The sequence below is a fragment of the Boleophthalmus pectinirostris genome, unplaced genomic scaffold (assembly GCF_026225935.1).
Source record: "Boleophthalmus pectinirostris isolate CB_2022bp ecotype Guang Dong unplaced genomic scaffold, ASM2622593v1 HiC_scaffold_23, whole genome shotgun sequence".
Lineage (NCBI taxonomy): Eukaryota > Metazoa > Chordata > Actinopteri > Gobiiformes > Gobiidae > Boleophthalmus > Boleophthalmus pectinirostris.
This window is the reverse complement of record NW_026571207.1, coordinates 12,674,005-12,700,688: the sequence shown is the minus strand read 5'-3', so window position 1 is coordinate 12,700,688 and position 26,684 is coordinate 12,674,005. Positions and strand designations below refer to the sequence as shown.

At 37.1% G+C, this 26,684-nt stretch overlaps 1 protein-coding gene across 1 annotated transcript in view; it reads left to right on the top strand.

Annotated features, from left to right (window-relative positions):
- The window catches only part of LOC110153694 (LIM and calponin homology domains-containing protein 1-like), a 119,766-nt gene that overhangs the window by 47,941 nt on the left and 45,141 nt on the right, over positions 1 to 26,684 (top strand). The window contains exons 4-6 of the mRNA XM_055159514.1: positions 3,291 to 3,360; positions 12,474 to 12,580; positions 20,678 to 20,708. Coding sequence (XP_055015489.1) covers positions 3,291 to 3,360; positions 12,474 to 12,580; positions 20,678 to 20,708 — 208 coding nt within the window. The remainder of the gene's footprint in view (positions 1 to 3,290; positions 3,361 to 12,473; positions 12,581 to 20,677; positions 20,709 to 26,684) is intronic.

The window sequence follows — 26,684 nt, the reverse complement described above, 5'->3', positions numbered from 1 at the left end:
GTCTTGAGTCACTGGCCCATAAGTCCAACTGAAGTCCAAGTTGTTTGCTTTGAGCTTCAAGTCATTTCAAGTCTTTAAACCAAAGTAACAAATATAGTTTAGATTTATATGACATTTAAGCTAAATTGTACTTAAAAGCCATGGTATATTTGTATACGAGTATCTATATAAGAGTTGCTTTTAAATGTCTTGAGAAGATCTTAGTGCGAATCATTATGGCCAGAATAGAAATAATTTAGATTTAAAAGTGCTTAATAACAGTTATTTTGTCATGTAGTCTGCACTGAAATGGAAGGATCATGTTCCTTGTAGTTCCCTCTGATTTACTGTATTGTACTGTCTTTTACTGTAGTACGTTTGAGGATACCATATCACAGTACTTCAGTTACAACCAAAGTGACAAATAGCCAGGGACATGTTCCAGTTTGTTCCTGTAAAATTAAGCAGCGCATGTAACAACTGTAAACAGAAAAGTATTTTCTAGCAACCTATAGTTTTTAGGTGAAGAATTAAGCCTTCTCAAATCACAAGGGTCAAGTCCCAAGTCATACATCTTCAAGTACAAGTCTCAAGTCTTAGTCCATTTTATCAAATCAAGTCTCAAGTCCAAAAAATAGTGACTCAAGTCTGACTCGAGTCCAAGACTTGCAAGTCCCCACCTCTGATAATCACTTTAGTAAATGAATATTGGATTGATGATTGATGTTAAGCCCTGATAGAAATAAGTCTAGAAGTTAAACACACATTTTTTTCAGTTTTCCCACCCATATTTTCTGTCTTCACATTTTTGCACATTGACAGGTGATCGTTTGACTTGCTACAAGCTAAAGAGCAGATTTCAAATAGCCGATACTGTAAAGTAACCCAACCACTTTCAAAAATCCTGAAGCTTGACCTTGGCTTTGTTTTGTGTGTAAAATACTCAATTTCATACTTTGCCTACTACCCCTCTACTGAACCATACGAGTATTTTACACACAAAACAGCTCAGAACACCCGTCCCTCAAGGCTAATATATATGTCTAACAGAAATATAGTTCCTGGCTTGACCGAAAGTGGGCTAATTTAGACTATTTATCATAGAAGAACGTCCGAAGCACTGGCAGATCACAGACCGGCCGATATTCAACCCTGTAACAGTATCCAGGCGTGGGTTTCCTCTACAGGGCTAAGCTGCGGCACTGTTTCCTCTGATGAAAACATGCACAAAGGATGAAACTGGAGAGGCGCTGAGAGAGGGGGAGAAAGAGCGCGAAGAAGAGAGAAGGAGAGAGAGCGCGAAGGGGAGAGAGGAAGAGAAAAGTGGAGAAGGGGGGGAGCAGATGGGGAGAGAGAAAGAAGAGAAAGAATTGAAAGAGGGAGAGAAAGGGTGAGAAATAGAGAAAGATAGAGAGAGACTGTGAGAAGAGAGAGAAGTAGAGAGACAACTAGGGGGAAAGCAGAGAGACAACTGAAGAAAGAGGAAGAGAAGAGAGGAGAGTGAGTGAGAGAAGGAAAAAGGAGAAGGGAAGAGAAAGGGAGAGAAAGAGGTAAAGAGAAATGAGAGTGAGAGACAGAGACAGACAGAAAGAGGGGAGGAGGTGCTAAAGAGACATAGAGAGAGAGAGAGAGAGATGGAGAAAGAGGCGAGTGAGATAGAGAGAGGACAAGAGAAGAAGAGAGGAAGAGGGAGGCGGGAGCTTCACGTCTGACAGTCAGTCCCAGCCTGAAGGAATGTGTTAAAGTTCTCAGCTGTGAGAGCCACTTGGTTTATCAGCAGAGAAATGGCAATGATGTTTGTTCAAAATGAAATGAAAATACTGACGCCGATATTTGTGTTTTTTAGAGTATCCAGCACAGGCCGATATTTTGCTTTGGCCAGTTTGCTGTTTAAAGAATACGCATAAAGCTTTATTAAAACACTACAGTGCGAAAAAGGCAACTGCACAACACGTGACTACACTCTTGAAGGTTTGTTGTAAAAAAAAAAAATTTTTTAATGGGATGGGGAGCTGTGGATGAGTTTAGATAGATAGATAGATCTCCAAGGGGAAATTCAGGTATTGATTGCCATTATTTCAGGCGCACCTTTAAGAAAGAACAGCCTGCATTTCTTGTTGAAAAAAATGGTGTCAGTTGCGCTGAGAGACCAACTTATCAAATCCACAGTTAATTTAGGTTTGGAGAGCAAAGCGGAGAGAGTCTCTCAAAGGTATAAGACACTAAACTAGACGAGACAGAGAGGCAAAGCTGGGAAGATAAGGGGCAGGAGAGGAGAGAAAACACATCCACCCTCGCCAAGAGCTGAGACAAGAATCCAAGCCAAGACAAGAAAATTTGTAATAACTGTATAATATATTACAAAATTTGGTGAAAATTATCTAAATTGGCACACATCAGCTCAAATACATCAGCAGAGCTTTTCGGACCCTCACAATTCTAAACAATCAGTATCTGCTTTGGCCATGAAAAATCGGTCTGTTTCGAATGTTTATATTGCTTTAAAGTTTGTACTGAGAAATGTGTCCTTTGCATTTGACCCATCACTCAGTTCCAAAGACATTTCAAATATTTGTACCTGTCATCACCAAACACATTTTACACTAAAGTTAACCTAAATGTTACTCAGTACTGGTGCTCAGGTTTAGTAGCAGCAAATGGCTGTGTTTTTTTGTTTGGGCTCATGTTTAACTCAAAATATTTTAAAAAGTAACATAAATGGATAGTATTTTAGATGTTTGTCCATGTTGCCATAGTAAGTGACCAACAATTGTGTGCAGATTGAATTTTCACACAAATTACGCTCTGAAATTTTGAACTGAAAATTCTTGAACAACAACTCCTTCATATGTTAGCCAATGTGTTTCTAAATGTGTGGCTTAAGTTCTTACAATGATAAATATAGGCTTGATGTTATTCTAGTTATATTGTTTATTCAGCAAGTTGTTCTTATCAGTGTTTAACTTATTTGGACAGACAATTTACAATCTTGCCCAGTGAATTTAGTTTTGACATGAAATTCACACTGAGCTGTAAACAAATCCTAGAAGCTGCAAAAGTCTCTGAATGTTTTTCTCAGTGTAAACTATGCAGACGCAGGCATGCAGTAAGTTTAGCTAATGTACATTGTTCTCACACTCATCCATTTGGCCCGGAGGTAGCTTTGTTTTGGCTAGTTTGTCATTCCATGGACATCCTTATGAACTTGGATATGAAATTGTATAATATATTGCCAAACTCAAGAGTATTTGTGTAATTAGAAATGTGTTGGGATTCATTGTTATCATATGATGTTGTGTGTGTTTTTGCAGGTTGCTGAGTTCCATTAAACCTGGCTTGGTGAAGAAAATCAACAGACTTCCAACTCCCATAGCTGGTCTGGTAAGTTCACAGATTATCTATTTTTTCACATATCTTCTATATCTTATCAGGGAGGGAGGTCTTAGCGTCATAATAGTTGCTCCTATTTGACACTACGCTCACCTTAAGCATTATTTTAAGCATTATTTTTGCTCCATACTTGTTATTACCACTACATTACATTTCATCAGCTAGGTGAGTAATACTCATTTACAATGTTTACATGCATAATCTTTGGAAGAAATAATTTTCCAGCAGCATACATGTAAATTTAAAATTCTAATTTTTCTACTAATTCTATTTTTAATTAAGTAACAGTAACATATTTTTTGGACTATAAGTCGCTCTGGAGTATAAGTTGCACCAGTCAAAAGATGCGTAATGAAGAAGAAAAAATATATAAGTTGCACCGGACTATAAGTCGCACTTTTTGGGGGAAATTTTTTTTATAATATCAGAGACCAGGAACTGACATTTCATCTTGAAAGGCAAGTTATAGTAATAACAATAGAATAGAGAACAACTGGCTGAATAGGTGTCTGGTATGTTAACATAACATATTAACAGTTATTCAGATAACTGTAGCACAAACAACAAGTTTACCAAACTCTCAATCTCACTCCAAATCACTAAATCCATTGAATTCTTTATCCTCTGTGTCAGGTCTGAGCAACTTTACGACCTCTGGAGGTAAACTATGGTTCCATGTGGTAAACAGAGCGCCGCTTCCTCTTCTGTGTAGCTGTCGTTAGACTCAGCATCAGTTCCAGTTAGACTTATTCCGGTCTTTCTGAATCCCGACAGGATGGTTTTGGTCCAGTCTTTGTCGATCCATACAGTGACTTCCAGGAAAGTTGCACGGCACACCTTCCCGGTTGTTGTGACGCTGTGTTCTTCATCCCTGCTTTCCGCCAGTTCCTCACAAGTTTCTCGCTCACTCCAAACTTTCTTTCTGCTGCTACTCGATTACCATTTTCAGATGAAAATTTCACTTCTTGCAGCAGGACAGCCGCTTTTTCTGCAGGAGACATGCGCAGTATGACAGTTGTACAGGAGTAATAATAGTACTAGATACTGACACACAAGCCTAGAGCGCCCTCTCACGGCAGTCAGTGTGAAAATTTGAATATATAAGTCGCCCTGGAGTATAAGTCGCAGAACCACCCAAATCATGAAAAAAAAAAAGTGTGGCTTATAGCAAAATACGGTACTCTTACTTGAGTAAAAGGTTTTGCTTATTACTGTGAGTAAGTCTACGAGTGACAAAAGCTTTACGTTGACAATCTTAAATGATTTGAACATTTGTCGCATGTGTTTCTTGCACCGCTTCTCCAGATATGTTTTAATTTTTCTCATTTTTATGTCTAACCTTTGAAAATACCAGACTTTATGCATTATTAATAGTATTTTTGTTGTGTTCTTCCCACTACATAAGCTTATAAATCAAATGTTACATCCACCAACAGTTACTCTTTATTCTTATTCTTATTCTTAGTAATACTTTTCCTAAAAATTTTTTTTATCTTACTTGAGTAATTTCTTTGTATTGCTTGAGTACTATTATTTTGAAGTAACGTTACTTGCTATTACTGAGTGCAGTGTATTTATATATTCATTCATTCCTCGGGGTGCCCTCCCTGGTACGTTAAATTTGATTGCTGGAAAGGACAATGTGGATAAAGTATCTTGCTCAAGGACACAACATGAATATGAGGTTGAGGTTGAAGCGATGAATGAATGCTGAATGCACTGTGCCACTGCCACTCCTGTCAAACTATACAGAAAATGTCTTCACTATTGTCTCTTTGTCTGCTCCTCCTGTTTACTGGATTTGATTTCACCTAGCGGCAGATAGCAATTCTCAGACTTCAGTCTCAAGGGGTCAAAAAGACAGTCAGGAGCCATAGGAAAACTGATGAAATAAAGCTCAATACTTCTCCAGTATCAACCCATGACTAAATAAACTGTTATTCTATAAAGAATTCTCCATCAAAGACTGTATTCTTCTAAGTATACATCCACGTCCTGCTTATAAAATGTTTTACGCAATACATTTGGAGTGTACTACAGTGGAGCCCTTTCATGACAAATGATGACAGTGATGCGAATGAAGTAGTCCTTTTAGAACCCTAAGCTTACATGTAAACACAAGCCCTTCCTCCTGGAGTGCACCTCTCAGGGCCCTGCTTTATGTAACAATGTTGAGTTTGATATGTGGTGGATGTTTTGCAGAGAGGACAGAGTAATATGGAGGACAGGGCTTTGAGGCAGGGGATAAGGCGGAGATCCGGCCTGCAGGGAGTGGAGGTAATACAGGGCTCACAGGCTTATTCTATCTGACTATAGGAAGTGTGGGCTGGCCAGAAAAATAGACGTATCTAAGGATATCATTAGAGCACACTGACAAGTTGGTTTCTGGAGTAGATATTAAATCCCAGTTGTTCAATCTTGCATACAAGCAAAAAAAAAATATTTGTTAGCACTGGTAGTATTCTTTTGGTATTAAAAACTAAGGAAATGCACTAATTCACACTTACACTAATGTGTTCCCATGCTTTATTGACTTACATTAATTTCCTGGAGATTACCATAACTATTTCTCTAAACCCTGAAAATCTTGGGTTGTAGCTAAAAATAATGGGTTGTAGGTCTCAGAGTGAGGCCAGGACAAAGAAACTAAACATTTTTTAACTGTTGTGTGGCCAAAGATTGTCTGTGCTGGTGTCTGAAGCACTACCCTCACCTGTACAACTACAGACACGTTGCCACACAGAGCTTGGAGCCTGATACTCACTCAGACAAACTTGGCCAAGACTGATCACATGCCCCAGTGCAGAGGGTGGGCGTGTGTTGTTGTACGATTTAAATTGCTCACGTTGTGTAGTGTGACATCCAACCATTTTATAAGACGGGACACCAGGCTTAACGTTAACCTAAAATCTTGTATTTTACCAAAATCAGCCCATAGCATCTTAACTTTAAACCACTGATGTAATATTGAAGGTCTCCATAGCCCTGACACGTCCATGCAGTGACTGTTTCAGTACAGATGTTAGTCTCCACATGTGATAAGTGCCTGTGCTACAGTCCACACAGACACAGCAAGTTCATCACATCTCCGACAATTGAGCTACTGAGCTACACCATTTTTGCACTTTATTGTAGACAACACTAAACAGTGGCTGTATAATAAGACATTTAATAATTCAATAAATATTTCAGCTTAATATTTTATTGGAAATGGGCAATTAGAATGTCTCTTTTTAACATAGTTCACTGTACTGTGGTCAGTAAAAGTACAGTATTTTGAGACAGATATGACCCTATAACCTTAAATGCAGTGGTGAGAATGTTGTACTACAAGCACTTTAAATTCTTAGTGTAATTGTAAAGCACTGTTGGAAATGCTAAAAATGTTGACTAGTCACTGGGTGTAATTACAAGGGACACTTTGTTTATTATCTTTGTTGATGTGAAACCTGTTTAAACTGTTGATCTGATTTGCACAACATGGACCCTGTAGGCCCGCTGTAATTGGCTGGAGGTTATTTTGATTGGGTTTGTCCACTGCAAAACAAGAAGTGACCTCTGCTAACTGGTCCGCAGAGGCACTGAGTCACCACTACAAGTTACTTTGACACTTGACTCTTACATAATGAGGAAGCATGTAAACAGTAATAAAAATACATGCATTTTCACGTACAATACTGCCCTTTCAAGGTTGCAAGTTGCATAATTTTGCCTTTTCCTTCTCAGAGTTGTTTTGCGTCACCATGGCAGCAATTAAAGAGGTGAGAATACACAAACAAGGAATTTGTTGTTATCTAGATTGTAATAAAACACTACAGGCTACACCCTACTTCCTCTTCCTGTTTTGGGTGCTAACGGGAATGCAATTTCCGGCATCTGCACATTTGTGTTTAGCAGGCAAATGTCATTATTCAAAAAGTCAAGTAAGCACTTTATATTTATGTATATTTATATGTACTGATTGACTGACTGTATTGATTATTTTGAGTGAATGCTAAAGTAAGCAGTTGGCATAGCATAATGGCAAAATAATAAGATAGTTAATGAAAAACATCTCTACTGTGACCGGTGATTCAGAGGAGGGCCTCTTCCTGCTTATCTCCATTGAAATTGTGTTCTTTTGGCTATATTCTTCCATAAAACTTATCTATCTCTATAGTGAATGTTTTTTTTGTTTTTTTTATATATATATTTCCATGTAATCATGCAGATGATGTGCCACCTCCAGAGAGTTAAACTGTGTCACTTTAAATAGCTGTCTGGTTGTCAACAAGGTAAATACATTTCTTACTGCATCATGTCTTTTCTTACATTTTCTTACTGATCCTATGTTTTTGGAATTGTCTCCTTGCTTGCCCAGATAGTGTTTTTGTTTTGGATACAGCATGTGTGCAGTCTTCAAAGAAGGAACCCAGGACACATTTTGCCTCTGGCGCCCACAAAGCTCGAAACAGCCCTGTCTTATGAGAAAATAATTGCAGCAGTGTATCTCTAGTAGTGTGTTGTGTAAGTAGCTGGTCTCCTGGTCTACTGGTATGCTGGGGTTTTACAGTGTGCAAACTTAACACCCCGAGATCAAGTTGAACCAGAGTAATTCATTGGTGTTATTTGTGAGACTGGTAGAGGAATGTGTTACCTTTGACTGGCATATTTGTTATTAGGAGAAGTGTAATGTTAGCTTCTGGGAGTTATTAGAGGATTATTTTTCACGTTGTTTTAAATACGTCAGAATGTGGAGAGGTGGGTTTGAAAGGATTTCCGGGCTAATATCAAATGTCTACGGAAAAAAAAAAGCTTATGGCACATTGAAATCAGGTATTTTCAGATTATGACATAACAGGGAAACCCCACATCTTGGCTTGGAATCAAATGGATTGGATTCAGTACATGATACTCCATCCTCTTTATAACAACTACAAAAATCATTACACGTGAAATCAGTTTGAAATGAAATGAGGATGTTGTGCCAAATGTCATGTTATAAGGAAACCAAGGTACTCAAATTTCTATTTTTAAAAACTGGTTATTTTCCAGACATTGATGAGCTTGGTTCAGAATTGAAAGCACTTGATCTATGTCCATGCTACTCAAAATATTCTCCACAAAAACACATTTCTGGGTTATTGGCTGCAAGTTAGTTTGGATCAAAGCCTTATGACGCATGCACCATTGGATTGCAGTTCAGTTTGTTTTGGTTCATCTTTCCCTTTCAAATAAACCTCCTAAAAATTAACTAAAGGTGCACTACCTTCTGGAGATGACATTGTTTTGCTTTGAATATGCCAGAGTATGGCATTAAACCTGTCTATCTCCGTGGAGACTGTAAGAATGCATGTTTTACTACGTTTTGAGCAATAAAATAGATTCAGCCAGTTGACTCCATCAGAAAATTACATAGTGCCCCATTAACTAAACTAAAGGCTATTTCTCTTATCACTAAAGTTGATTAGTTGCATAGTGAAGACAATAGGAGCTCTCAAATGATCACAAAGAGTAGGGCTGGATATCATTAAGAAGTTGCTGAACGATATATATTTCAAATCAATTCAATATGGTTCAATAAAAAATTATGTCTAAATCATGGCTGTGATACTAAAAGTCTTTGTTAAACCACTTGTGCAAAGTTGATATGAAACACAGACATTTAAATCATCAAAACAGTGAAAATGTCAAATGTTTTGCATAAACAAGTTTCCTTCCAACAAAACTCTAGCACTGTAACTACATAATTTAGTAAAATATACCAAAAAATACTCTTGGTGATATATCGATACAGCAGCCCACAATATCGATACATTGTCATCACGTTAAACGTATATTGTAAAGGTAATATCAATATTTTAATACTTTTGCGCGCCCCTATAAAAGAGTCTGGGAAAATTGTGTGCACTTTAAAAACCCTCTTACTCTTACTACAAGATGACGTTTTCAGTAGGTTAAAATGTACAGTTTTGGAGATCGAGATGAACTAAATATTTAGATTATCAAAGGTGACACAAAATCAAAATATCTATTCACATGCATTGATGAGATCACATAAAAACTGTTATCAGCTGCTTTAAAGAAAACCTCCCTGATATGCAATGTCATAGCTGTCCTCTGTCTAGTCTAGTTAATCCTGCTGTAGGAGTGTCCACTGTCCCTCGAGTCCTCTATCACACGGGACACATCTGACCTCCATAAGTACACTGTAGTGAAGAGTGTGCTCATGCTGTTGAACTTGTGTGGGTGTATCTGCAGGGAGTTGAGGGTGGGTGGGGTTGGCTCACCGGGAGAGCGCCATGGCAGTGTCCCAAAAAGGCAGGAAGCCACGGGGAGGGTTCTGAGTAACTGTTTGTCCAAATCGTGAGAACAAGAGAGTCAAAGATCAGTTTTTTATTTGTTTGTAATGAACCTTGCAGTACAAAATATACAAGAGCAGCTTTATTAGCACTATGGTACTCCCAAAAATGGCTCATAACCATAGAGGCATGTCAGGTGTGGTCAGGGTTTGACAACTATTTGCTAACAGATTATTAATGGCTAGCTAGTGTGTTGTTTGGGATCTTCTCAAAAACAATGATGAATAAATAAACCTGGAATAAACCTGGAATTGTAATATAAACATGTAAAAAAGAATAATTTTGTCAGAAGACTGGGGTGAATACATGTTTCTTAAAATATCTTCACAACTAATGGAGCTGTCACTGGGAGGAACCTAGAGGAAAAGTGAGAGGTACTTTTTACTGAAATTGGAATCTAACTTTTAGTCATGCAACTTTTCTGCTTGGCTCTGTGGAGATATTAGCCCGATTCATCAGCCGGCTTCACTCCATGGAAACCGTCTGACCTCGCAGCGTTAGGATTCATTCGCTTGACCGTAGGCGGGTACTTTTTTTATTTAACCAATCGCTGCTATTTGGTCGTGACTTATGTAATGCACCAAATCCCGTAGGAAAAAGGGCAATAATGTCTTCCCCCTTGAAAAAAATTCACCAAAAATTCTCTTTGTTCCGGCTTTAAATCGGGAATCGCTGACAGCACAGAATGTATGGCTCTTCGCTGACTGGGTGGTGCTGGGACTCGCATTTCTGGGGTTTTTGCAAACCGTCTAGTGTATTTTGATTCCTGACCTAGTCGCTGGAGAGAAATGAAATTGAGCAGAGGCACTAGGTGGGGCCAGCCTGGCTATGGAGATATTGTTTTGCCTGGAATGTTCTACAGTAAGGTATTAGACTTATCTATGTAGCATTTTTTATGTGTTTTTTTGCAAATTAAGTTACTGCCAAGACATGCATTGTTACTGTGAGTTGAGTTGACTCTCCTCTCCACAGATCTGACCTGTAACTTGGCAAAACATTGGACAATACCTTTGTGTTTGTATACTTGATTTCACAGTGTTGGAGAGAGAAGGAGAGAGAAAGAGATAGTGCTGCTCTGACAATCAGGGTGGAGAGGAAACGGTGACACCCAAAAAATAGAGGAGTTGACTCGATGTGAACCAGAGAGAGGGAGAGGGGGTGTGTGTGGGTGGGTGTGTTTCTGTGTGTGTGGGTGTGTGTGGGTGGGTGAATGTGAGAGGTGGTAGGCATTTACCAAGACATTTGTTTTATAATCTAAATACTCATATACATTTAAGGGCCCATTATGCTATTTTCTGATTTTTAATGTTGTTTTCTCATCAAAAACATACCCGTAGTTGTGTTTTGTTTCATTCGCACATGTTTTACACAAAAATCTTGCATATTTAGGCTGAGTTCTTCTCTTAAACTGAAAACAACTTGTGATGCCAAATGCTAATGCAAGAAGTGGTCCACTGTGTTAAACTCCACACACCTTCACTAGAATCATTTGGATAATTTCAGCCCTGGAATTGTCATTTTCTTCTGAACGAAAGCTAAAGTGTGGCTGTTAAGAGTTTTGAGTTTTGGAAATGTAGACAAACTAATAAACCTTAAACATGTGTGAATGAAACAAAACACAACTTCAGGTATGTTTTGAGGACAACATTATAATGTGGCTCACAAGAATATAAATGTAAAAAGGAGGAGGGCAGAGATTGAGAGAAAGAGGGCGGGAAAGGAGAGAGAAAGAGAGAGAGAAAATCAGAGCGATCGAGGCTGGGAACAGTAGCTCACCGAAGCTCAAGTTCCATCTGACAAAGAGCAGCTCAGAGCAGTGTGCACAGAGTAGAGGAGGAGGCAAGACGAAAGACGGACTACAGGGAAAACAGGTGGATTTCTGGAGGAATACATACAAAGGAATATAGTGACAGTGTGACAAGTGGAGTAGTCTGAGAGGTTGGAGCCCCATTACCAGCTGGCGTTACATTTCAGAAGGTATTTTTTGGATACAGATTGTGTGAGTGAGAATGATTGTGCAAATTGTTTACTGCTGTTGTCAGAATAGTTACTTCATACCATCATTTTTTTTGTCATATTTTGCAGATTTGACTGTATGTTAAACTTAGACTTAGACTTAGACTTAGGCAAACTTTATTGATCCACAAGGGAAATTATTTGGACACAGTAGGTCCCATATGACATTATAATAAAAAAATGTTAAATATAAGATGTTGTTTTGGGAATTTTGCAGTAACTAAACAGCTTGCATGTTGTGATCAGTACTCTGATCACAACATGCAATCTAAATCTTTCATTCTGCCCTATGATGCCCTATGATTTTCATAGGATAACAAATGCCTGGAGCTGCCTGGATGGTTTTACATATTAGCAAATAATTGGAGGAAGTTTATGGCAAATCTGGAACAATGTTGAAATCAGATCTTAGAATGCAACCAAAACACGATTATTTATTTATTTATTTCCCAAAACATCAAACCTCTGTGTTACAGGCAGATAATTTGCTTACACAGTAGTGCAGTTATAAGACAATTGGAATGTCATTAACTTGACATCTTATAATGTATTTATTTATATTTTTAAGAAACGAAAATCATATATGTACTTACACTGTACTTGTGAGCTTGTTATTTGACTTTGTATTTACTAACACTAATTGAATCAAATCAGGAGTCAAAGACACCATGCAACTGATCAAGTATTGGACAGGTAAAGTAGTAGGAGTAGGAGTAGTTAAACTGTACTGTGTTTTGTGTTGTGTAGGACAACCTGAGTGCTTTCCTGCGCGGCTGTGAGGACTTAGGACTGAAAGGATCTCAGCTGTTTGACCCTGGAGACCTTCAAGACACCTCCACTCCACAAACTAACAAGTAAGATGATAAAATACTATACTGCTGTTTATATGTGCATCTTTTATCAGGGGTTGTCAAGCAGTGTAGAGTAACTAAATCAAAATGTCATGAATTATGAAGTTTCAGTATGAGTTTTTTACAATATTGTGGGGAGGGTAGCAATTTGTAAATGCCACTACTGTTCAATCATTATTTTTTATCATTGTTTCAAAGATTAAAGATGCTTTCTAGAAGTCAGAATGCCTGTTTTTCTAGGTATTTTTGAGCAATCAAACTCCCTCTAACTGAATAAATGTGTGGTAAAGCTGTTTAATGTCATATTGTGGAATATTCCAAGCAGAAAAATGACAAATCCATAGAAATAAGAAGATGACTGACCCCCAAAAAGTGACACAGTGCACCTTGAAATGAACAGATGCAAGACTTTTAATATCACAATTATAAATGGCCCATGAAATTCCTGAAACTCTTGAGTTATTGAACTTTTTTTTTTTTTCCTGGCAGAAGATCACACATATTAGTTGCACTATTTACAGTTGTAGTTACAGTGGTAGTAGTTACAATAATTATATGATAATTAACCAATGCAACAGGTTTAGAAGTATTATAAACAGTATTTTTGATAATTCATTGTAATTATTCTATCAATAACAAGCCATGTACAGTGTCTTTGTTAGCTCGTCACTCTGTAAGCTTGTGCCAGTGAGTGACAGCCTTGTGATTCTCTGCTCCAGACAATCAGTGCACTTCACTGCCAATACAAATAACTGAATGGAAGTTTATACAGGCCCGAGTCCTTAGAGCAACAATAGCATATTTGTCCAACACAACAGGCCTGTGTCCAAGCCTTGCCTCAGCCACTCAACCACTTTGTTGCCTGGTAACAGCTGATATTGACTATAGTTGTTATCGATGTGTGGGTGTCTACGAGTCAGTTCTGTGTGGTATCCTTTGCACTGAAAGAATGGTTGCTTTGTTGAATCATTCATAATAACAGCTAAACTTAAGCAAACAAAGAATTTTTGGGAGGTTTTCACAATAATTCATAACCAAAGTGTGATTTTAGGGCAGAAAATATCAGTTATAGTAGAAGAAACACATAAAAAGACACATAACTTAAATTTTGAGTCAACATCATTTTGTTTAATAAGTTGCTATAGTTTTATTATGACTAGGGTTGTCAAAATTAAAAATCTGATACTAATCAACGCTAAAACTAATATCGAAACTAGACATTACTTTGAGCAAGTATTGATACTAAAAAAAATCACATTCACAGGACAGGGCAGGTTTACACAGATATAATACCTCATAATATAAAAGAAAATGCTATTATTTATTGCTGAAAATTACATTCTACAGTCTAAATAAAGAGTGTATTCCTTAATATCCAAAATTGATTTGATTATGATTATGTAGAAATACTTGCATAATAGCAGCTTTTGTGGTTTGCTAATTTTCATAATTCAAGTTACAGCTTTGATTTAATTCAGGTCTTATGGAAATCTAAAAGAAAGAATACATGGCATACATGGGCAAGTTGCAGCACGCATGACAATACAAAGATGGAACACTGGGCTCCTCCACGTGCCTGAGTGAGAGCTGCAGGATGTTTAGACAGACTGGTTTGGTTTGCCTCCTGCAAGATCTGAGCTACCAAATGTTTACTTTGCACAAACAGTGAACTTACAAAGAAGGTTCACTTGGATAATGCTAATTTCCAACTGTGAATGTTTAAAAATGTTCACACATAACAATTAGGCATGTGACAATAACTGAAATATCATGATATCGTATCGTCAGTGGTCTCACAATAATATCGTGAGCTCGATTTACAAACCTCTTGTTTAAGTGTATTGTTTTATAGTCACAGTAGTAGCATAACAGGTTATAAACAGAGGGAACTATATACTAGTAGATCATGATCTTATCTACAATTCAGCCTCTTCAAAATATCCAATAATTATTGTAATGTAACATGTATATTGTGATATCGTACCGTGAGATTTGGATATGGCCACATCCCTAGTAACTATGGTAACAATCTAAACCTAAATAATTAACTATACCTCAAATATTTTTTTCTCAATTACTCCAATATTTTCTTCCAAATAGCACATTAGGTAATTTGCTTTATAAACCTAAGCAAAAATGTGTTCAAAATTGATAATTTGCATAACTAGTAATCTCTTAACTACCCAAATGTTTTTTTAGTTTATGGTTCAGCTGAGGGTTTTTTTTTTTACTTCAAATGTAGTAGAAATGTTTAAAATCCAGTGAGGTTGTTTTTTAAAAATGTGAAATCCAACCATACTTCTAAATAGCTTAAAAAAAAACTTTGCCTGATGAAATATTTCCCAGACTGAATTTGAAATTGTGCTATAACAGATATGAAAAATGATTCTTATTTTGGTCAATGGCCCAGAGAGTTATCAGAGAGGAAACACTGGCTGCATTGTTGTGTACTATTTCGGGTGGTTATGTAAGATCTGTCTGGTATTTTCTTGTGCTGGAGATGAGTGGAGTGAATAGACTGGTTCTCCACCCTCTCAAGACTTCAGGCAGGTGCTCATTCATACACATGACAGCTTTAGACCGGCTCTAGCTTCTGAAACAGAGTAAACTCCTTTGGGAGGAATGGAGTAACAAGCTTTTTTTTTTTTTTTATCTAGATTTTATTTTTTCATTTTTACTAACTTTTTCAATTCATAGCTTAACCCTGCAAAGCCCAATATTGCACAATTACAACATCACCTAATTATTCTTACAAAAACAGACCACAAGACCACATTTACATAATGAATGGGACACTATTGGATAAAAGACATGTTCAGTGATACTTTGCTGTGAATCACACAGAGGGAGTTTTCTGCATGTATTTCCATGTCAAAACAATGTCAAAATTAGGGCTGGGTATCATTAAGAAGTTGCCGATACGATACATACTACAATACATGGGCCATGATACGATACATATCTTGGTACAGTGAATTTTCGATTCAATACGATATATTTCAAATCGATTAGATACGGTTTAATAAAAAATAATGGCTAAATGATGGCTGTGATTTTAAAAGTGTTTGTTAAACCACTTCTTGTGCAAAGTGTCAAATGTGTTGCATACACGCATTTCCTTCCACTAAACAAGCAACAAAACTGTAGCGCTGTAACAAAATAATTTAGTAAAATATATCAAAAATACTCTTGGCGATATATCGATACAGCAGCCCACGATATCCATACTGTATCATTACATTAATCGATACAATACATAGATATTTCAATATTTTTGCACAACCCTAGTCAAAATAGTTAGTATTTTGTCTGAAAAAATACAACATGGATTTATACAAGACAGGAGCCTGTGATCAATACAAGTGTTCATGTGTCTGTTTTGTTGTTTGATTTTCAACAAAAAGGTGAGAGTGAGAAACTTAAAAACCGTTTGCTAATCCTAGAAAGCTTGTGATTGTAATTATATGTGTGAGAGACTTGTGTAAAAGCACAAAGCAGCTCACCTGTTGTAGTTCTAACTAAGTCAGTTCTTCATGGTCAGAGTTGTTAAAATGAAGTACAGATTAAAGTTGAACAAAGCCTCAGACAGAGCAGAGCCTTCAATTACCATCACACCCTCAGGGAATGTTGATGACATCAACTGCAAAGTATCAGTAGGTCTGGTTATATGGCCATAAATCTACCCGCAAACTTTGCTTTCAGCAAATCTCGTTTCTGCAAGTAAAACTACTATGCAAATTTTGAGATGGTGGGTCCAAAATAAAATGTAACAGTCTCAATGGAGACCCTCAGATGACATATATAAGACATTTTTGGCAATAAAAATACTAGAATTGAAGAAATGAAAAATAGAAAAGTTTTACAATACGGTGGAACATTCATGTTTTTCTTATTTTGTTTTGTTATTCAATGTATTTGACTCAGTTTGAGTCATTTGGCTGCATAAAGATTAAAATAGCATGTTTTAATTTCTGTTTCACATACTGTAGGTGGCACTTGATACTTTATTTTATTGCTAGTACTTTTAGAAACTATGCATGCATGGTTATTCTTATAGTGCACATTCACCTTATCAAATGTTCCAAGAGCTAAAGAAATAACAGAACTTTTATTAACTTAAATACCACATTTTGAAACGAACTGCCAGTACCTACTCACATCAGTTCACTGATATGAATCCATTATTAATTGTTGATTATAATCTTAGCACAGAATGACATCAAATATACCTGACTACACAAACACAGGTGACAGTTCTGACAGATTCCCACTCATTCGCCCCCTGAATATGATCTAACGCAGGTGGAATCTGCCGTATCTGTCAGTCAGTTTGGGCAGTGGAAAGAGCGCTGTGTTTATTCAGTCTGACAGAGGAGGAGAGGGGGAGAGGAAGTGTTAGAGGCAGAGCAAGAGAGAGAAAAAGAGAAGGAGTGAGAAAGAGAGAGGACCAGTTTACATAGCGTCCCCTCCAGCCACCTCACCTCAGCCAGGAGACTTAATAACTCATCACATTGAAAAGCTGTCAGGTTAAAGCCACTGCTGCGATCTGTGTGTCATTAGTGTGTGCGTGTGTGTGGGAAAGAGAGAGAGAAAGGATGACCCCAGGGTTTGGAAGGGAATTGAGCAAGTCAGGTCAAGTGTTTCTCTCATGTGTCTCCTACATACAGCAGCTTTATAAACAGAAACATAAAAGCACAATTGGTAATTTCCAATAGTTATTTTTGAATGTCAAAGGAGAGATACTAATGCCAGATTTAGTGCTTGGTCCTTAGAGCTGACATACACACTGACATATCCTCTTTTTTACGGTACTATTATCGGATTGCATTTTTAGCTCATTGTAGGGATGGAATAATAACCGAAATATCGTGATATCATATCATCAAAGTTGTCACAGTAATATCGCGGACCATCACAATATATCGAATTACAAGTCTCTTTGCTTAAATTAAGAGTTCTGGTGGGGCAATAGCTAAAAAAAGACAGAAGGAACTACATAGACCATGATCCTTTGCTTCATTTCAGTGCAGACTACAAGAAGACATAACAGTTCTAAGCACTTTTAAGTCTTAGTTCTTTGGATTAAGTCTGGTCAAGGCATTTTAAGAGGAAAAAATCGCATATTAACAGTTGTAGCTGTTTAGCCTCCACAAAATATTGCAATAAATATCGTACCATGAATGTATATCGTGAAAATATCATACTGAGAGATTTGGATATTATTACATGACTAATCGTGAGCCTCCCCACCATATTGTGAGCTTTCCCACGATATCTCAATAAATATCATATTGTGAGGTTCGTACAGTGATGATATCGTATCGTGAGACTTGGATATCGTTACACCCCTAGCTCATTGTGCTCATATTTATCAAAAGGCTACAAGTGCATGCATATACTATGTTTCATGCATACTTCATATATTCTTTTATACTTTTGCAAAATTGGCAGTACTTTTAATTTACTGCATTTAACTGTACTTTTACTTGAGTACAACTTCCATAACACTGCCAAAAATACTGTGTTTGTTTATTGATGGTCATTCAGTGGTTCCAAAATGCACCCACAGATGAGTAATGATATTTTGGAAGGATCAAATTTGGACAATTATTGAAAGAAGAGAAAGGGAACAGGAAATCTTTGGTTCCAGCAGAGATGACTTGACAAAGCCATATAATAAAACTATTTATACAGTTTGAAGTTAAAAACGCAGCAATACTAACCCCACGTATTATTTCATACTTATACACATTCCTAACAATCAAAAACCTGCTTTCACATCACATTGAAGACTTGACTATACTTCTGTTTGCAGCACCACCACAACCACAAAGCATTCCCACACATTACTCACTGGAGATCTGTGTTTTTAGCTCTTTTTGTTTTTGTTTTATAACATTGCCAAATTCAGTGCTTAAAAGTGTATGCATTTTTTCACTGTGCCTAAATTGCATCTAGACAACCAATGCAAATTCAGTTAGATATAGATGGTTTTGCTCAAAAGCACTAGCAAGAATACTTTGCCACCCATTAATGAATTATGCAACATCTAGAAACTAATTCCTTTTTCATCATCGGATCTGATTGTGGTCTGCTTGCATGCTGCTCTATTGTCAAATGTGCAATACTAGTGTTAATCATTGCATTAGTATAGGATTCATTTTTATTTTGTTGTGAAAGCTCAGGTGGAAGAAATGGTTTGTAGTTAGGCGCATTTAATTAGTTTGAATACATTCAGGCACTTCAGAATTCTTGTTTTGTTGTGTTTGAAGTCTTTATTAAAAGCAGAGACTCAGACACTCTATTCATTTATTTTTGACAGTTTCCACATTGGTCACATTTTTGCAACTACTATTAAACACACTATATAATGTTGTTTATGCACATGGTTCTCATTATTACACTAATTACCAAGGCTACCTCAGGTCTAGAATGAGATTAAAACAGGAAGGTAAGGTAGTTTCAAATGATTAACCCAAAGGAGGTCAAAAACATTATTAAACATACTGAAATTGCACTGCCCTACAAAGGCAAAAGACTGAGAAACTGAGAAAAATTACTTCATAGTTTCTGTGTTTTGTGCAGTCAAAAGTAAAATAGGTAGGGCTCCCAAAATTTGATAACTAGTTGCTATAATGAAGAAATAGGTGTGTCCAAAAAAATTATGAACTCAAAATTGACCTTTGACCCTTATTTGTCAATTCCTGTATCATGTGCCAAAAATAAGTCGTGCAAAGGCAAAAGGCAGAAACTGTAACATTTTCATTATTCGCTTAATTTTCTCCAGATTCCATACATTATAAGAAAACCTCACCAAGGTCGAGTCATCCTGGTGTTTGTTTGAAATGATATAGAAGACCTTTGGATTTCATATTTAGTGCTGATCAGGATCGTGCGGCGACACTTACACAGTTAAACACTTTGACAGATGAGTTATTTTGCAGTATAGTGTTTACAGTATGAATAAATACACAAAATACTTTTACGTTAAAGATAGTAAAAGTATTTTGCAAAGGTTTATTTATTTAATGTGTTAAGACCCTGTGCCAAGGCCGCAACAAAAAGAAGGAGGTGAGAGGTTGGATTTTAAAATAAAATCTATTTATGAACTAAATCACAAACAAAACAAACACAGTCACTGCCTTTTTTCTTTGCACGACTCTGTATTTTTGACACATGATACAAAGGCAGAGTACAGGAACTACCAAATAAGGGTCAAAGGTCAATTATGAGCTCAATATGTTTCATAATATTTATTCACATGATAAAGGAGGTCTTAAATACAAACAAAATGGCATGAACTAATTTTTGACCAAACATGATATTACAGCGTTCTGCCTTTGTAGGGCAGTGCAGAGGGCCTTATATACCACTTGGGGAGCCCAAATACCACAAAGAAACTGGTTTATACAATATTAGTATTTAATATCTTATCTTGAAAACACCACACTATCTGCACTCACATTTATGTGTAAACTAATATCCCTTTAAAAGTCATACTGAATAGCGAGATCTAACAGCTGTTCCATTCATCTCCCTCTTTATAGAAGTCCATGGTTAGCCACAGGTTCCACATCTCTTCACTTTGGCAGCCTGCACACGGCTCAGTGGTCACAATGTGGTTTGAATGCACACTAGCTTCCATAGGACTTGGCATGATAACCTGTTGGCTTACACTGCTATGGCTTTGGTCAATGCATGGGAATAAAGTTGTTTTATGTAGCTGCCCCCCAAAGACAAATATTGTTGAAACTTCAGTCATTAATAATAGCAAATCAATATTCCAGAATATCATATTTTATTTATATTATTATATTATTATATTATTTATATTATTGTATTGTATTTGAAGTTTGTGCTGACAGATTAGATGTTGAACATTTGCCAGTTTGTGTCCTGTCCTCCAGCTCGATTTTTAAACTTTGGACAATTTAAAATCTTTTGTTTTGTTGTTGTTTTTGCTTTGTGCCTTGTATCAAATGAAGAATTTGCATGTGATTCCCAAAGCTGTAGTTCAAATAAGATTTTAAATTGTGCATTATCTTATAAATAGGACCAGAAAACCCTCACTGACTGTATAACTCTTCTTTCTTGTCCCAGGGGAAGCGTCTGCAGCCGAAAACTCAAGAATGTAAGTACAGCTTTTGGATTGGCCCTGTGATAACTCTAAATGCATGCTGGCTAGTGCGGAAGCTATTATTATATCGCAGTTTGTCACTTTAACGCCCCACCTCTCTTCACCTTCTGTCACACTCTTACCATATTATGTTGCTTTCATAGCTTTGATTCAACTGCATACCTTGCATATTAAAGATTTTATTATGCAAAATTGACTCTTGTGAGCTTTTAGTCATGTTAAAATGTTGTTACTGCATCAAAATCATACCCATAGTTGTGTTTTGTTTCATTCACACATTTGCGTAATCCTTTATTATTAGTCTGTCTGCATCCCCAAAGCTCAAAATGCTCTGTTCCACCTTGTGCTGTCATGAAGTGGTAGTTTTCAACTTAACAGCCACCTTTTACCTTTTGTTTAGTAAAGATTGGCAATTTTAGGGCTGAAATTATCCAAATGATTCTAGTGAAGATGTATGGAGTTTACAAACTCAGGGGACACGACCTCACAAGGTGGATCACAGTGTTTTCTGTTTTAGAGAAGTGTGTGTCGAACAACTCCAAGTTTGTTTTTGATGAGGAAACAACATTATAACATAGATAAGAAAAGTGTTTAAACTTGCATTGAATGTTTTACTAATTTTGCTTAAAAGTGTGACAGAATTTTTGATTTTTGAGAATATATAAAACCGTTTTGCAATGCTTCCCTCAGACAGACATGCTTTTGTAAACAAGTGTGTGGAGAGAGCATTATGTCAAATATGGCACAGATTGTGTGTGGATAGTGTTACAGTCTTTTGTTTGTGTATTGTGTTGACATGTTGATTGTGGAGTCTGTTACATTATATACTTCATGCGAGTACAATTTAAACAGACACATATTTCTGGATTGTTCAAGCTGGAAGAGTAGCTGTCATTATAAAGTCACAGCCTATAGAGTTTAAAGTTCTTATTACTCTATTTTCTGATCTTTGTGATTATGTTGTTTCCTCGTCTGAAACATACGTAGAGTTGTGTTTTGTTTCATTCACACGTTTAGCACATAATTTCTGCATATTTAGACTGTCTTCTTCTCACTCAATTCCACTTCGTGATGTCATGTCGTAATACAGGAAGTGCTACACTGTGTTTTTAAACTCTCAACACCTATCATTTGGATTATTTCAACCCTGGAATTACGCATCTTTACTGAACTAAACATAAATGGTAGCTGTTAACTTGAAAAATACCATTACGTGACATCACAATGTGGAAGAGAGCATTTTGAGCTTTGGGTAGACAGACTAATAATACAGGAGTTATAAACATATGTGAATGAAACAAAACACAACATAGAATCAATTTCACATAATATAGTATCTTTAAAATGAAATAGTTTGCACTGTTTCTGTATTTATGAGATTAAGTTGCGATTTTCACCAAACCAAGTCTACTGTAAACAAAAGGTGTTTTTTTGTGTGTGTGTGTGTGTGTGTGTGGAATTTTGGACATAGGACCTAATTTCTTAGTGAGAGTGTTGGAGACATGTGGAGACACTTTTTTAAATATTCCATCCAGTCCTTGTATTTGCAGAGGTCGCTGGTGCTAGGCTAGTGCACGTCAGTGGTCATAGTTATCCTGCCACTAAAAACAGTCTTACCCACTCCACATAACACCCAAAGCAAATCTATTATTACACCAGGCTGTTGATGTAAATGTCTGTGTTGACAGAATAATGTTGTAAATAAAACTAACCTTGCATCGCCTGAGTCATCGCATGTTGAGGGACTATTTTCTCAGCAGTGGCAGAATTTTACTTTGTCGGTAAGATAGGTGCTAGGTGATATCAGTCCACCGCTGCCAAACTTTCTATCAGGAAGTACAACTCATTGCTGCTGCTCAGACATAAATCCTTAAAATGCAAAGTTGGTTTTACTTGTAAAATTATTCTGTTGATACAGACGTTCATATCGAAACTCGTGGAGTAATAACATATTTGCTTTGAGTGTTTTGTGGAGTGGGTAAGACTGTTTTTAGTGGCAGGATAACTATGGCCATTGACATGCACTAACCTAGCCCCATCGAGCTCTGCAAATACAAGGACTGGATGGAATATTTTAAAAAGTATCTCCACACATCTCCAACACTCTGGCTAACTAAGAAATGAAGTCCTATGTCCAAAATTCTGCACTGTCCCTTTACCATGGTAAAAATCAGGTAAAAAAATCTGATATTTTCAAGTTTCCAACCACCAACCACTTGTAATCTCAATCCTAAAGAGGTTTAGGTTTAGGAATAGGCCTGATTCTTGTTTTATTCTCACATTTTTCACCTAATTTGAACCTTTCATACTTAATTTCACCACCTCCTATTTTCTCTCTTCACATTGAATGCCCTTTAACAACCTGCCTCCTCTCAGAAGTGGACCAGTGACTAGCCCTGCCCACTCTGCAGCTCCGGCTTCACTCTCTCCTCACTCTATCTCCCTCCTCTTCCTCCTCTCTCTTTTCTCTCTCTCTCTCTCTCTCTCTCTCTCCCTCTCTCACTGATGCTGCTGCCTGCACAGTACCGGCTGATGGAACACTCTACTATATCATTTAGCTGACTCTACAAGCACTACTACTATAGCCTATGCAGCAGCCGTGCCAAATTAGCAAGCAACTTCTTCTTCTCTATACCTTCCTTCCTAGCTACCTAGCTCTGGATTAGCTCTGCCTTAGCATCCCTTTTCTGCAGCACTTTCAAGGGAGCCTGCACCTTGAAGAATCTGCTGATGTGGTAACTATGGTGATCTCGCTAAACGATCACATACTGAAGCGATGATGACTTGAAGTAACGCTAGAGAGCTTTTGCATGCAGAAAAAATGCTAATATGCACATTGTATTGCCTATTTGTGGTTTAGGGTTAGCGCTTCAAAGCTGTGGGTGCCTGCATGGGAGTTCTTTAGGTACGTTTTGCACTGTGTTTGTAGTACACGCATGCCCTTAAGCTTAGGTCATGCAGACAAAAGGTGATTGTCGTTTCACCGTGCAACTTCCGAAACTGGTCGGTGCACAAACTTTTCCTGTTACTTAATGCTACACATAACCTAAACATAGGCATCAGTCAGGAGTCTAATATTCGTTTGGAGAATTGCTACTGGCTTGTCGAAGTTGGTTGGCTCTGAGGTTTGTTTGTGGTTGTTCTGATCTTGCGTGTGAAGCCATGGGGGCCGGTCTGTCAATGAGGTCAATACGAGAGGATCGTAGTAGTAGCAGAGAGTGAACGTGCATGTGCAGAGTACTGACCCACTTTAAAGGGCACTGAAAAAGATCTCATGATTAGATAGACTATAAGAATGGGTAGGCCTGCCGCGATAATTACTATATTGACTTATTGTTCAGTATGTGATAGCTGGAACAATGTGGGGGTCAGTATTTATCATGTGCGTATTTTTGTTGTGATACTGGGAAAGTTTCTGCTATTTTCTACAGATTTAAGCTGTAGAGGGGAAAAAAAAAAGTAATTTGCAGGATTAATTATTTGTTCATACTATAATTTAGTTATTGTAGCTCATGCTTTTTAATAATACGAATGGTTTCCTGGGATTATTCTGCTTTATTTTAATTGTCTCAGTGGCATGAAGTTATGATCATGATGGTCAGATCTATGAGAAGGTCACAGTAAGAATGCATGTTATCCACGGTTATTTTGAGCAATGCTCACACCTGTAATTAAATAAACACGACAAAAATAAGTTAAATATCACATGTGAAACTTAACAGGCAAAGCAAGTGGCAGAAAAGTTACATAGAGCATCTTTAATAATAATAAATTTGTAGTTTAAAGAATTAAATAATGTCTCTCTAGAAGGGGAAGTTGAGACAATATAACTATTGCAAAATTTTCCAGCTTTTTTTTTTTCCAGTATTTAGTTATTTTTCCAGCTCATATCCCATTATTTATTTGGCCAGTGTCACATATAGCCTCTTTTCCTCTGGTATGGTTCACTTGGAGCCACCTTGGAGCGTGTCTGTTTGACACTGACATCACCAAAACATTAACAATGTTTTCTTAATAAATAGAATCAAAGTAGTATATATTGAATAATACTTGCAATTATAAGCCAGATCTCAACAAATCACAAAAAGTTTATTTTGTCGGCACTGTGAGGCATAGCTAAAGCTATCATAAACACAAAACTACTTCTGATACCAGTCTGCTTCAAAGTGAATCACTGGAAACAAGGCTTATTAGACTTTTTTCCATGCAAAACACAATACAATCTAGACTACCATACTTTCTATATACCCTTCTGTGTAAATACATGTCTACTCTTGGGAGAATGACTGTGAATGAGGCTGTGTTCTGAGAGGTCTGAAATAAACCCATTAATCTGCGCTCTGCTACAGCGGTCCCCCAGAGAGGCTGTTGACATGGGCACAGTAAATATAGCAGAACAGGTTGGCAGTGCTGCTAAAGGTGTAGTTACACCTGATCTGCCATATGATCTGTATGTAATTGATCTGAAGATAAGGCATTTAACATGTAACTCAGCCTGATGGAGCATATCATCTGGAGAAAGTTATGACTTCAGTAAAAAATACATCTCCATCAGAATACACATTACATTTTCTTTTACTTTGAATTACTCCATATTTTCAGTAGTACTAGTACCAACAGCCTATTGGTACTATTAAATGTACTAGATCTCTTGTGTTACTATGACTACTATTACTACTATAGCTATGTTTACATTGACACAGTACGCTCAGTTTGTTGGGGCCGCCTCAAACCAAATTGTCTATCTAAATCATTCTTGAGTTATTGCTATTACTATTCATTTTTAATCATAATTCTGGTGTCAGTGATTCACAAAATGATGTTTAGAAATTCAAAGTTTGTGGTGCTGCGAGACGTGGCTAAAGTTTGCATACACACAAAGCTACTTCTGGTTTATTGTTCAACTCTTCATTATAAACTATCTAAGTATCCAAACTTTCTATACAAGCTCATTTATTTATCTTCTCTGCACCTCTGTATCACATTTGAACTCTCTTTATGCAATCCATTGTTTTTGGCTAGTGGTTCTGCACTAGAGATGTAATATTTACAATCCTGATGCGATCTTGAGTGCCGAGCACCCATAAACAGGAAACTGCTGTTACTAATGTTCACCAGCTTTGTTATCCTAATCACTGGTGTGTAATGTGGTGGTTTATCACAAGGTCAAGTAGAGTTTAGTGAGAAAAAGCAATCAAAACATGGCTTATGACTACTGTCCTACTAATGTTGTTTATAATGCTTTTCTCTTTCTCTTGTGCCTAACAATGAATAGTTTGTGTTCCAACAAGCACCTACAAATTACTGAAGTCACAATATTTAAATATATTGTGTTCAGAAATGCTTGAAGTTGCAGACTTTTCCCCAGCAGATATTAGCGTCTTCTATGTGCCCCACTAAAATGGATCTGACCTGGTTTTATATGCAGTGCCATCAATCACAGTGTGTAGTGAACAGGATGCCTTATTGCTGATAGTAGAAGTGCCCTACCCAGAGTAGGGCCATAACAATAGCCACTTCTTGTCTTATTTGTACAGGGCCCTAATGCTAACATGTCACCCTTCAGAATAGTGGATGGATTAGAGTAGGCAGGAAAGTATCATGTATTGAATGTTGCCTAAGGGGATAGGAAAAACAGTTTTTTTATTGTGGTGTAACTTTCCGACTATACAACTGCTTATAAGAATAGATTTACTAATTAAAGAATTGAGAAGACTTCCAGGAAAGGTTTATGGTACTCAAGACAGGCTTTGCAAATTAGAAATAACATCAGATGTTTGAAATCAAGGTCAAGGGGTTCATTTTTACCAAAGCAAGGGATGAAGTCCACTGTACGAAGGTTTCTTTTCTAGTAGCTCATTTTGTAAGAACAAGGTTAGGTTGATCCCTTCTGTCAGCATGGCATAATGTTGTTGTGTCCATGGGCAAGACATTCCTGGATGTGCTAAAATATCAGTATACCGTGATGAT